The following is a 14,684-nucleotide window of genomic DNA, read 5'->3' on the forward strand; positions in this document are numbered from 1 at the left end:
GGAGAAAAATAAAACTGCTTCTGGGCAAATGAACCAGCAAATCCCCCATCTGTAGACATATCCCTGACAGTGTAGCAAAGCAGAGATGCACAGACTTGACATGACTTGGAAATGGCTTTCGTCCAGCTCACGCACACACATACACACAAACTGTTGAACAACCACAGGAGGAAACTATGATACTGAATAAAATCAGTCCACAAGACTCATTTTGTTTATTTGAACATCACCTGACACATCGAATTAATCAAATAAATATACACACGCTGTCGCGCAGTGTATGTATATACATAAACATGGCAGATTTTAAAAATAGAAAACTGGTACTACCGAAGCATACGTTCCCATTTTTCCTCCCCGTGCACCTGTACTTGTCCTGCAGATGAAGACTATTTTGTGCACAGCAGCATTCCCAGAGCTCACCTTCATAGGTTCCACTCTCTAGCAGGGCTCCACTTTGCTCCAATTCCATAAAACGCTCCACACTCACAAAGTTGTAGTCCACCCCTGGCACCTCCCCCTCCTTAGGTTGCCTGGTGGTACCTGCAGAGACAGAGAGAGAGAGAGGGTGAGGAGGAAGAGGAGGGGAGAGGAGGGAGGGAGAGGTCATTAGAACCAAATGGGGCACTTGAGAAGAAAAGGCAGGAAGGCAGAGAAAGCGCTCAGAAAAAGGGCTGGATGGGAAAAGACGGCAGATTTGAGGCTACAAAGTGTATGAGAGGAAGTGGGAGGGGAAGGGAAATGGAACAGAAGAGGGTGACTGAGGAGTCATCACTTGTGATAGCCAAATCCATTCACACAATTGTGTGTGTGAGTGACAGTGAGAGACAGTGAGAGAAGAGCAGGGAAAGCAAAACACCAACAGCAAACCACCATTATTCAGTTCCTACGAGCCAATCCAATGCTTCTTTAGTAATGAGTGAATCAATATGGCAGTTTTAGGAAGCATAACTCAAACCTCCTTACACAGCACACAATACAGCGCCGATTGGATTATTGTGGAAACAGCAGGAATGCAGACGCACCACATTACCATGCAGCAATTAGAGCCTTCCTGCATCAGTGCTCTGGAGATCTCCATCAGCGCAGCGGCGTCGAGGCTCGGCTCTGTGATGGCAGCAATGGGAGTTTTGAGTTTAATGAGGTGCTGTGTTTGTGTCTTTGCCAAGTGGACTTACAGCTCGGGCTCAGTGAAGTATGCTGCCGTTGATGCCCGCTCTCTATCGATCACGCCTGAAAACAATCATTGGTATGGAGCGGACAGGGAGACCTCTCTGAGCTGTTCGCAGGACTCGGGTCCACAGTGTAACAGCTAAGTCGGATTGATCTGGCTATGCGGGTTACCAGAAAGTGTACGATTTGTGCCAGGTCCAAGTGTACAGGTCTGAAAAGGTGATCAGCAAGTTTTTGGAAAGCTAAAATTGGGTACAGGTCCTCAGGTATGAACAGAGGGTATAAAATGCTTACAGGCATCATAGCAGAGGTGTGAGCTGTGGGAGATTAAAACAGCAGGTGGATGAGGTGCTGTGGGCTCACACATGACACACTCATGCATGCAGAGAGAGAGGGGTGGCTGCAGCATCCTCTAACTCTCCCCCTAATCATTAGATGTCTATTGATCGTCTGTCACTGCTTTATTCCTGTACTGCATCCACTGAACATTCTCAGCTGTATTTACTTCACTAGTGGGAGCAAAGATGGCAGCCTAGCAACACCTAATGAGTGAGGAAGCAACACCAAGAACATCAGACATCGGCAGACATCTATTAAACTTTAAAACATGGCCACACTGCGCACAGACTGTGGTGTCTTTTTTTGTACTTTTCTCTGTCTGTGTGCATCTAAATGTGTGAATTATACTGTGTACTTGCGTTTATAACTGTAATTGTTAGCAAAGTGCCCACTGTGCCCATAATAATCCCATCTCCAAGCTGATCACAGCTCAGTTGGACACCGTGAATCCGCAACTCCACTGGAATGAGTGTGTAGTGTGCGTCGCTGTGAGTATGTATCGCCCTTCCCATCGCTTGATGGACTCAGATCAATACTGAATTAGTTGACAATGATGTGAATGGCAATAAGACTTATAAAGAGCTCTAAGATCTATAACATAAACATGCAGTTAATTTGTTAATTTAACTGACAAAGCTGGAGTTTTTCTGCATAATTAAGCTTGAACAGAAATTAAACTTTGGGCAAAGGCTTTGCTTTTAAACAATACACAATTTAAGCTTTTTTTTCTGAAAAATAGATTATGTCTGCTCATAAATATTAATTAACTAGCACCATTCTGCTAGCAGTAACAATAAAACTAAGCACATGTCCAATTTTTTTGGTTGTACTTAAGAGGGAAACTGTAAATTCTCTCTCTCTCTCTCTCTCTCCCTCTCTCTCTCTCTCTCTCTCTCTCTCTCTCTATACATATATATATATATATATATATATATATATATATATATAGTTAAGCTACACTTACATACAATAAAAAAGAAATAAAAGCAGAGGTCCAAATATGCTCATTCTTGGCAAATATGCATATATGCTTCTGTATTTCTGCATTTGGGAAAGGGGAAATCTGCCTCGGCTATTATATTATATATATTCCACCAACTTCAGAAGTATTGATGGGAATTTATGGGAATTTCTTTCAGGCTGTAGTTTCTTTCAGGCTGGATTGCATTATTTCATACGGTATAATAAAAATCTCCCCCACCTCCATTAGCTGACTCATCACTCCCCTGACTCAGTCTGTACAAACATTTATCATCATAATCTCCACAAACATGATGTATTCTTGAGGGTTATTTTACAAGATTGCATCACAGTGTCAGCTGATCATTTTAGATACAATTTCAAAAACACAAACACCCCCTAACGCAGCCTCACATGCGTGTGCGAAAATGGTCTTCAATGCCACTTGAACTACACTCAGTAGCTACACTTAAAAGAATAATGCAGATGATATTAACACCAAGGTGTCAACAATGCCATAGGCACACAGACACAGATTACCAGAGAGGCTGTCTTTAGCGTTAACGTTGTTACTCTTTTAAAAAAATATTTTGCTATACTAAAGCAAACTGAAAATAAGACGTGCAATAGGTCTACAAAATAATGACTCAATAGTGATTCTTGGCTTGACTGAGGACACAAATCCCAGTCTCCTGAGTGAAAATCGTGTGTCTGATGTATTTATCCACCGCAATCCTCTCCACGTAGACTCTGTCGCTTTTTCCACCACCTCACGTCCCCTGAAGGTAAACCTCTTCCACTACAGGTACCTTCAGCTGTTGAGGCATGCAGCCATGGACTGATGTCAAAATGATGTGCAGCCATGCATACACCAGAGTGTTTATATTTTTTGTGGAGCCGGGTTTAAACAGTCAAATAGCTGCAGTATGCTTGGGTGCAAAGACACGCTTTAAAAGAACAATTGCGAAGAAGAAGAAGAAGAAGAAGAAGAAAAAGGAGGACCACCACGGCATGTGCAGTGCGACTCTGAATATCCCCAGCTGGCCAGGTGGGGCTGGTCGCCTTCATGGAGTACAGCTATTGATCTGTAAGATCAGATTGAAATTATTCTGCTGCCCACACCAGAGTAGGCAGAGCCTGCTGGCATACTGATGACCTGCTGATAGCCTTCTCCCACAGCTTCCTTCAGTGGACACACCAACTGAGCTGAGAGAGGGAGGGAGTACGTCTTGTTGGATCTGAGCTGAAAATATTGATTGAGTATCTGGGTTTGAGATAGGCCGACTTTTCCTCGTTTCTCCTTTTTCCTTACACATTTCTGCTCAGAGTGCTTTGGGGCATTACCCATTTTCCTGTGCTCTTCCTCCCAGTAAATACCTATGAAATAGAAGTTTTTATTATAAAGAACATTGTTTCCAGAAAAATCCAAGCATTGTTCCTTCTGCCCCTGTTACCCTCTTTCACCTGTCTTCATCTTCACTTAACCTAACCAACTTTAGTTTTCGTATCTGTGAAAACTTAAAACGTGAAGGCAGAAACAACAGAATCCGCAATTGTCTGTGTAGGTTCTCATTCATCCAGGACATGGTAACCTAAGGAGCATGTAAAGAAAAGCGACCAGTCACTTTTCTTTACAAGCTCCTTGGATAGTCATAATTGACGTGTTCCTGAAATTCCTTCAGTTTGGTTTTGGCGGTTTTCTCTTCATATTTTGTCATGTGAACACAGTAAGACCTAAACAGTGCTTTAAATCTTTACCCCTTGAAATCTTTTCTATCATATTTCCAGTTAGTAAGGGTTGTCTCTGCTGGTGCAGCTACCCTTGGAAAAACCCGGAAACTATTCTAATGATCATCAAACTACATCTTTACTGAGATCCACACACAGGTGTTAAGAGTGCAGAGGAGTCGTCAAATGTTGTCTTTATGGGGGAAACAGTTAATAAATGATGCAACTGCACCGGTGCTCAAATTAAAACAAAAAAATAGCAGCAGACTCTACAAAGTGGAGGCGGTGATGCTCTCACACAGCCAAAAACACTGCTGCGGTTCACTATTGATTGGGTTTCGTGCTCTTGCTAATAAAAGGATAAAATCGGCTGTGAGCCAGAAGTGGTCTTTGCATCGCAATCAGCCAGTGTATCCAAACCTCTCAGAGGTGACGCTGCAAGTAGGAGTACGAGCGCCACTGAGATTTATGGCTTAAATGACTTAAATCTACAATAAAACAGAAAAGCTTGGAGCTGCCACTCTGGGAGGGAAAGACACTGCCTCAAACCATGACAGCGAAGAACTACAGAATATTTTCTGTGGATGTGTGTGAGGGAGAGAACAGAGAGAGACGATGTAGAAACACAACAAGGAAAGTCCATTTAGAGCTAAAGCTAAAATAGATGATATACTGAAATAACTCAGCTGGGTGTCAGATGATAAGAGGACAAAGACCTTTGCTAAATTATAGAGTGGAGGGAAGAGTGGCAAGCAGAGAAACACAGAGAGAGGCAACAACAGAGAAGGAGACTGAGAGAGGGGGGTAAAAGGCTGATTGGTTAACCTCGCAGTGCATCCACAGCAGCTTGCAAGTGTGTTTGAGAATGTGAACTGTGTTCATTCGCATATTTATATAATTAGACAGGAAGTCACCAAGAGGGAGAAGCAGAGTGGTGGAGATTCAGGGCTAAAAATAGACTATCGATGGACTGATTAACATAATAAAGGTTGGGGGAAGGCAGTCAAATGATACGGTCTCTGCACGAGGATGTGTGGGAACAAGGAGGTGTGTGTGGAGTGGGGGTGTCAAGCGAGTCTCTCTTATTAATAGTTAATACTGTAATCTATAGACACGGAGCACGGGATGTCATTATTTTCTCCAGAGTTCTTATACTCATTATCCTCCACAGTAATTTTAATAAATTTGTGGTTATAATACAAAGAACATTTATATGATAACATGACTGAGCAGCAAACCCAGACTAGTAAAACTGGATGTGCAGAGACTCAGAATCATCTCTGAGTCTCTGTGTGCATACAGTCAGGCTCATAAGTATTTGGACTGTAAATTTTGCCTCTACACACCAGCACAGTGGATTTTAAATAAAGCTATCAAGATGTGATTAAAGTGCAGACTTTCAGCTTTAATTCAAGGGTCTTTTTACGAAAGCATTGCATTAACCATTTTGGAATTTAAATAATTTTTATACACAGCCCCCTTTTACAGAGGAAAAAAAAGTAATTAGGCAATTGGCTGACAAGCAGTTTCATGGCCAGGTGAGGCCAGTTTCCTCATTAAAATTAAGCAGAGAACATCTGGACTGTATTACAAGTGGAATTTCACAGTATGACGTCCAAAGAGATGTTGGTGTGACTGAAGGAGGCCATCATTAGGCTGGAAACGAAAACAAAGCAGAGATACAGCAAAAACTTTAGGAGTGTTGGAATCAACAATTAGGTATATTCTTAAAAAGAACGAACACACCGACCAGCTCAGCAACACCAAACGGCCTGAGGGACCACAGAAGACAAAGTACAGGGTGACAGACTTTTTTTCTCAGTTAAGAAAAACCCTTTAAAACATCCAACCAAGTCAAGACGAGGTCAGCGTGCCATTGTAAAAAGTCTTTGGACAGATGAAACCAGGCATAACTTCTACCAGAATGATGGAGAAGAGAAAAGTATGGAGAAGGAAAGAAACTCATTATCACATTATCGGTGGAGGTAATGTCATGGCATGGGCACGTATGGATGCAGGTGGAACTGTTTCACTTGTGTTTATCAATGATGCGGCTGCTGACAGAAGTAACAGGATAAAAGCGAAGTGCACGGTGCTGTATCATCTGCTAAGATTCAGCCAAATGCTGCAAAACGGATTCCCAAGACAAAAAAACCGGCCAAGTCAGTCACCCGATGTTAACACAGCAGAGCGTGCTTTTATTGTTATTGAAGACAAAGCTGTAGCAAAGGCCTAGCAGAGCATCTCAGAGGAAATGAAACAGCATTCGGTGGTTTCTAGACTTCAGGCATTTGTCTTTGACTGCAAAGGATTTTCATCTAAGTATTAAAAACAATCCTTATGTGTAAAATTATGACAGTTTGTCCAAATAACTTTAAGCATCTGAAAACAGGAGTACGTCAATCGAAATGTGGAAAAAATGGAAATACTAAACAGTTAATTTAATATTTATTTTAAAAAAGCTGAAGAGCTGAAAGTCTGCACTTCAGCCACGTCTTGATTGTTTGATTTAAAATCCACAGTTGTGCTGTACAAAAGCATAATTGTTTGTCTCACAGACCTCATATTCGTTTCTACATCTCATCTCTAACAGCGATCAGGTTACAGTGGGAGCTGAGTGAATTTGTTACATAGACTGAATTAACACCAAATCTAATTGTAACTAAAAATACTCCCTGAAAAGGTGAATAGCTGTGACACTCTTTCACGATAATCCTCTAGTGGGCTAAACGAGGAGGTTTATACGTGCATGTACAGAAGTGATAGCACACTAAATGTAGGTCCATTCTCACCTTACTATGCTGCACATCTTTTCAACTGAATTAGCACGTGGTGCTTTCTTCTTAGCTGTTTAACCCTGCTACATCCTTTGGTGGGTATCTATTAAGATAATATTCAAAATTCTGACCAATTCTGATCAAAAAATAGAGAGACAATGCACTGTCCTCAAAACCTTGAACCCGTTTACCCAGAGTCCTTTCTAGCAAAGAGCAAGCAGAGCACCACAACAGACTGTCTCAGTTACACATCCATCCATCCATCCTTTCTCCTGATTCGTGTTCCAATTTACCTCGTCGCTCTTCGTTCCACTATAGCTGATCTCTGTCCCCATTACTCCCTCTCTGTCTTTTTTAATCCGCTCCTCTTTCCCTTCATTATTCTCCACTCCTCTCGTCTCTTCTTCAGGCTCCGTCTCACACTTTGGTCTTCTCTTTCATTCACTCTCCTCCTTCCGTCTTCTTCTCCCCGGTTGGCAGATGTGAAGTGTGACAGCAGGTCTATAGAAGAGGTATGATCGAGCACACACACACAAGCATCCTTATTTACACTACAAAGCCTGGGCTACAGATGCAGCGACACAACATGGCAACACTCTGACAGGAGCGTATGCTCTCACGACAACACGTCAGTACTTGGCAACACAGACTCACCATGGTAACAAGCAGCAATATCTACATGAGCTGTTCATAAATAATATTTATGTCAGGTATGACACACCGCTTTACATGTGGAGCCGTTTTACTAGTCACAGTGTCAGAGGTGTTCAGTTTGAACCCTTTCTGCTCTGCACCGCTGCAGGTGTGTGCTCGTCGCCGACTCTTACTTCATCAATCAATTACTTTTGCAGCATGGCTCACACCTGGTTACCTCGGAGTAATTTACCTGTTGTTTGAGCAGACAGGTTTTACTCTGAAGGGAACTGCAGGCTGGGAGGACTAGGAGACTTGGATGTCATGTCTCAGTGTAAATCTCTCTCAGGGCAGAAGGATGCTCAGTCTAGCTGCAATCAGCAGTGAGACAGCAAGAGAGACAGGTGTGAGACTGGCTGCTCACTCTGCTACAGACAAACCAAATTTAAGGTGGTCTTTCTAAGCGTTTCCTTATTTCCTGTCACATATATACTGTTGCAGTGGAGAAAGCTTCAGATAATGAGGGCTGTGCATTTATACATTATCCCTATGATCCAGAAGCTCAGGCTTCACACAGCTCCAAACGCTCAGTTTCAAACAGATTTTGCTCCATTCTTGGCTCTTAAAAAGACAGGATATCCATAATATGGACATCTCACTTCACACTTAAGGCTGTATAAAGGCTAAAACAAGCAGAATTATTGAGCTTTGGATGTGCAGTAGGTGGATCTGTTGTTTGGGTTAAGAGTTAGGACGGCTGTTAATCCTTGTTTACAGATCTTACGGAAGACATTGGGAGAAATGAAAAGACATTTCAAACCACCACAAAACAGGAATGGCACAGTGGTGTGGCGGTTAGCACTGTTGCCTCACAGCAAGAAGGTACTGGGTTGAAACCCCACCTGGGGTCCTTCCATAACTGCGTGAATTCTGAATTCTTCCCAAAGGTTAATTGGTGATTCTAAAAGTGACCGTGCAGTAGGTGTGAATATGAGCGTGAACAGACTGGCGACCTGTGCGAGGTGTACCCTGCTTCTCACCCTGTGACAGCTAGGATAGGTTACAGGCCCAGGAAAACGGGGAAAATGGATAGACAGAGAAAACAGAAGTCATATTGTTCCAGACTTCTGGGATTCCAAGAACCTGGGAGTGATCTTTTGACAACGCTCACTTTTTATGAACAAATATTGCTGTCAAAGCTAACTTAGTTCAGCTTTGGTACTTGTGAAGTTGAAGCCATTTCTCTCCCTCAGAGACTTTGAAAAGGTTAGAGATGCTTTCATTTCGTCTCAGCTTGACTATTGTAATAGCTTTTTTTCATTCAGGTGTCAGTCTGTCTTTCTTTGTCGACCGCAGCTGCTCGGGTGCACAGTCTCCTGCATCAACTCCCAATCAGTTTAAGATTTGATATTGTTTTTTTAAGTCATTACACGGGATAGTGGCCCCATATCTCTTTCCACTAGATGACCGAGGTCTGCTAAGCAGATGCTCTGAGTTGCTCTGAGGTCCAGAACCAACATCTGGATATCAGACCTTTGCTGTATTTGCTCCTAAATAACAGAAAAAATTGCTTTTCACATCCAGATTCCTCCAGATATTTTTAAAACTCCCAGAAAAACTATTTATTTTGGAGCTTTTAAACCTGACATTTGTTTTTTTTACTTGTATTCTTTTAATATTTTTTTATGTTATTATTATCTGATTCTCTCAGCTGTACAGCAGATTGAAGAAGACAGATGTTGACCAAACACAGTGATAAATTGGCTTGACGTATTCTAAATTACACTGACTTGGTCATGAAGCTGCATCAATCTTGTCGACCCGTTCGTTACTGAAAAGTGAATAACAGTAATTCTTTAAAATGGTGAACTATTCCTTTACCTGGCAGTTTCAGGAAGGTTGCATCATTACTGATGTCGAGCAGCGTATCAAATAAATCGTTTATCAATAAAAAAATTAATCCTGTCTCTAGCACCAAGCACTGAAAATGTCAAAGAGCCTTAACAGCATCTTTAATCAAATGATGGGACGTTAGCCGGTTAACTGACTTATTCCAGATTTTTTTTTTTATGTGATTATTTATCTGTATGTGTTGACTCTTTAACATTTGGATGCACAAATTATAAACTCGCCGTGTCACTTGGAGACTGGGCTGCTCATTTTTCATATGATTGACTATTTTGCCTTTTTTCTTATGAAGATTTTTTTATTGTTAACGGCACATAAAAACATGAGAAAATGCTCTAAAACCAGCTAATGTCTGCCATTTTTGCAGCCTTGACTTATCAGCCATCTGAATAACTGTTGCAGTTATTTGCTAATTTATTGGAAAAAATGTCAATACAATTCATGCTGTCAATAATTATTCACGTGTAGAGTGATCAAAATAATATTTTATGCGTGTTCTTTCCCTTTTAAAGCAGTCTGGGTTAAATGACGTGTCATTTCTGAGGAGATGAGATAATTTTTTAGGCTATTGGAGGAAAGTGTCTTTGCAATCAGAATAATGCCAGAGACTTTATAGGAGGGAAACACCAATGATTTCAATTGTCCCACAAGCAAATGCTGCACTGACAGATGCCAGCGGTACAGGACCATGGCAGTTTTAACTGCTTGTTGGCAGACACGTCTACTTACTCTACTCACTGTTGTGTAGCAAAGATGTAACAGCATCAATAAGAAGAAAAGGTTCAGAGACCTTTGATTGTATATAGTAAAACTGGCAAAGATATTAAAGCTCATTTTTTTAACAATATCTGACTGTTTAAAATCCTGGTGCCTATTGGTCAGTGGTCACCAGGTTGCTTATCTAGTTCAGCATTTGGTGGGTGGGGGAGTGGCTGGAGCCTTTCCAGGCTGTGATAGGGCGAGAGGCAGGATACACCCCAGACAGGTCGCCAGTCTCTTGCAGGGCGAGCACAGAGAGACAGACAATCATTCACACTCACATTAACGGCCAGTCACCAATAACCTTAACAAACAAGCAGACAGAAGATAAACTCCACGCAAAAAAAAGCCACAGCAGGTTCAAATCCTGGATCTTTGGATTGCTCACTTGTGTTCATTTAGAAGGGGCTTTGAAATAAGATCCTGGAGACTATACCATGTGGCAAAACGTTCCTATTAAAGGGATCTGGTAATGTACTGAACACAAATATGCTCTTATATTGACACCAAACAAATAAGTTAAACTCAAATCAGCTCTAATCTCTCTGCAAACCACCAAAACACACCTTAAAGTATTTTTTTAATGTGTTTTTTCCTTCAGCTTGACATATTTTCTATGTTTGGACATAAAAATGAAATGAAATTCTGTGTGTTTTTAGCTTGTCATCAAAACCCAAGACTGTCACCATGCATCTGTCAGTTACTCCATCAGAAAGAGCAGGTGACTGAGACAAAATATGGTTTTCTAGGGAATTCAAAATTCCTCCGTAAACTAAAGCAGGCAGTCAATTAAACCCCTTCTTTAAATGATACCTGGCAGTGTGGATTCAGATTAAACACTGCGGCAGGTGTGGAGCTCCTTCCATAAGTCTGTCTGTCAGATCCAGAGGCTGCTGCAAAGACAACTGCTTGCTAGATGTATCAGCGTCTGGCGGAGTCGGTGTCTGCGTGACATTGAGAAATTACCCTTGCACCGAGGAATTTCCTGCGGTGATGGAAATCAACCGCGACAGGCTGAAAAGCACCTTTATTAGTCTGCAGATCTGATGACGAAGGATGAAAGCGGGGGGCAGGATAATCCTCACACAGAGGGGGTGTATGGTATACTCACTGGCCACTTTGTTAGGTACACCTGTTCAACTGTGTTTTAATAGGAATATGTAATCGGCTAATTGCATGGCAGCAAATCATTCATGCAGACATGATCAAGACGATCTGCTGAAGTTCAAACTGAGCAGGAGACCACACCGGGTGTCACTGATGTTAACTAAGAGAAAGGAAACTGCACAATCTCATCAAAACTGAACAACAGAAGAGCAGATTGTTCATTCTCAATTTCTGCTGTGACATTCTGATGTTAGGGTCAGAATTAGCTATCAACAACATGAAGCATAGATCTACCCTGCCTTATATCGATGGATCAGGGTGCCGGTGGTGCAATGGTATGGAGTATATCTTGTTGGTGCACTTAGTATTAACTTAGCATCATTTTAATGCCACCGCCTACCTGAACTGTTGCTGACCACATCCATCCCTTTATGACCACAGTGTATCATTCTTCTGATGCCTGCACCCAGCAGGAAAAGGCACCGTGTCACAAAATTCAGGCCATCTGATTTCTTGAGCATGACAATGAGCTCACTGTACTCAAATGGCTTCCGCAGTCACCAGATCCCAATCCATTAGAGCACCTTTGGGATTTGAAGGAACAAGAGATTCACATGATGGATGAGCAGCTAACAAATCTGCAGGAACTATGTGATCCTGTCATGTAATATGGACTAAAGGAGGAAAGTTTCGAACACCTGACTCGGTGCCTTAAAGAATTAAACTTTCAAAGCAAAAGTACCAGCAAGATGCACCTAATAAAGTGGCCAGTGAGTATGCTTATGTCAAAAAGTAAAGGTTAACCAGTGTAAAACACGTGAACTCACTGAGGTGTAAGTGTGTGATGACCATTACAGAATGAGCCAAGCTTATCACGCACATCTTTAAACTACTACAGAGAGAAAGCAACAGTGGTTGAGTGGAGACGGGAACATAAATATAAAACGCTTCCAAAAGACAAACAAAAAAAACAAACAGAAAAACTCATTTTGTGATTAGCTGCTGAGTGAGAGGATCACACTGAGGAGAGGAAAAAAGGAGGTGAGACGACACCTGTCCACAGCTTAACACGGAAAACACTTTGCAAACATAACCAATTCATTAATCATCTTCAATATTTGCCATTTTCATTTCATAAAATTCATATCGTTCACTCGCAGTTTCTTTCATCTGTGGAACAACATTAATCCAGTGTGCCAATCACACTGCAGGGAGCACAGAACCACATCAAAGCATGTCAGCCAGCCCTTTAACAAGAGCAAGCCAGCAGGCAAATCACCCCTTTAAGGAGCGAGTCCCTGAGGGATGATGTATTTCTCCCCCTCTCTCTCTCTCTCTCACACACACACACATACATATATAGAGTCAAAAAACACACAAAACCTTAACAGAGAATGGCATGTAAAACTCCCATGATTCATTTATTTAACCAGCCTATTAAATCTCAAGACACAAACAGCATAATCAATGCAACAGTGTACAAAGAAACCCCACAAATGCACATTCATGCATAAGTACAGTGCGTTTTTGTGCATATACGAGCAAATCATTCTCCCGCAGATCGACACATGAGAAATTAATTTTATCTTTATCACTTCGTTGAACTTTGCCATTATCATCATGACAAACATCCTGAAATAACTGTCATCACTCCTCTTCCTCCCCCTCTGCCTCATCATCAGCCACAGTGCTAAATTAGAACTGAGGCCCATTCACATTCATATTTGTAAATATGAGTGTGATTTAATCAGCAATCTATAAGCAGGATTTAACTCTTGATAAGTGAAACGAATGCGTTCCAACCGCAAACCTCTTCGTGATTAAATTTTAGAACAAATTTCTGGATGCAGAAATCACAGATTTTTCTTCAGTCGGTCAAATTAAATGAGGGAAATAAAAAAAATAAAAAATCGAACACAGATGGAAGTGGGAGAATTTGGTAGATAACGGCAGCGACAGCTCCCCTTCCCGAGCAAATCGTTTCAGATGAATGGACTGAGTGTTCATTTAGAGGTGCAGAATTTGTTCCTGTGTATTTATAGGTGCTCTTCATCTGACTGCACATTATCAACAGGATAATGAATTCAAATCCAACTTCGACACATCGCCACATTGGAAAGCATGCTGTCAGAGCCAAAAGGTTGCAAAAGTGTGAGTGTACCAATGACTGTGAGGAAAGCAGAGAAAACTACAATATGAGGCTTCAGCTGGTAGACGCACACTGTCCAGTCGTACACACACTGGTGACCGATTTTAATTTTTAACCATCCTTGTAAGTGTTGCCAAGCTCTTCTTAGCACTAAAGCACTCGAGCTTTCTTCAGTGCCTTCACTGCAAATACACTCAGTAGTGTGCAAACAGTTAGAAAGGGGAAAAAAGTAAAATGAAGGACAGTGCTGGAGCTACGTAACACAAAATGAGAGCAGTAGTTTTAAACAGCTTTTCTTAAAATAGCTATATTTAACTACAGCACTGTGCAAAAGTCTTGATTCACTCCCTAGTTGCTTAGATATATATATTTTGCTTCCAAGAGGTCAGATGTTTTTGTAATTATTTTTTAACATGGTCTTGAGGAGTAGCTTTCCAGGCTTTATAAAGGTCTTTCCAAAGATTTTCTTTCAGGCGCCTCAGGAGGTAGAGCGGCTGTCTACTGATCGAAAGGTCAGTGGTTCGCTTCCCGGATCCTCCTGTCAACATGTTGAAGAATTCTTGGGCAGGATACTGAACCCTGATTCGCCCCCATCGTGGTGTCACTGCATGTGTGGATGTAAGAGAAGGCACTTAGGCATAGAAAAAGTGCTTTTATGAATGTGTGTGCTATTAGGTGAATGGAGGTTGTTTTAAAAAAATGCTTTGAGTGCTCATTTAGAGTTCTTATTTAACTCATTTTACCTATTGGCCCGGCGACCGTAACTCTTAACATATGAAAACATATCTTACCATGGTGTACACTTTGTCCTCCTAAAATCTGAGGAAACTACAGCCAGTGGGCAGTGTCTTCATGTCTTTAAGAAATGGGGGGACAGACAGAACCTGGGAGATCTGCACCTTCAGTTCATTCACTGAAGACTCATTAGAAATGCTCTCAGTGGAAAAGTGGAGGCCAAAGAAACAGGGAGAAAATGCTGAGACATTCTAAATTAAACAAGAACTGGACCAAAAATCAGTTACAACAGGTCTTATGGAGTGATTAATTCATACTTAAAAATTTGGGGTCAAACTGTCACCAAAATGAGAAGGAAGGTCACGAGGGAGCGTCCACCATATCATGACAACGATTCCATACCTGGATAGAAAACA

At 41.5% G+C, this 14,684-nt stretch overlaps 1 protein-coding gene across 1 annotated transcript in view; it reads right to left on the minus strand.

Annotated features, from left to right (window-relative positions):
• LOC100693764 (membrane-associated guanylate kinase, WW and PDZ domain-containing protein 2) overlaps positions 1-14,684 on the minus strand; it is an 89,763-nt gene that overhangs the window by 44,901 nt on the left and 30,178 nt on the right. Inside the window, 1 exon segment of the mRNA XM_025909468.1 lies at positions 424-543. Coding sequence (XP_025765253.1) covers positions 424-543 — 120 coding nt within the window.

Source organism: Oreochromis niloticus, linkage group LG7 (genome assembly GCF_001858045.2).
Source record: "Oreochromis niloticus isolate F11D_XX linkage group LG7, O_niloticus_UMD_NMBU, whole genome shotgun sequence".
In the NCBI taxonomy this organism is placed as follows: Eukaryota; Metazoa; Chordata; class Actinopteri; order Cichliformes; family Cichlidae; genus Oreochromis; species Oreochromis niloticus.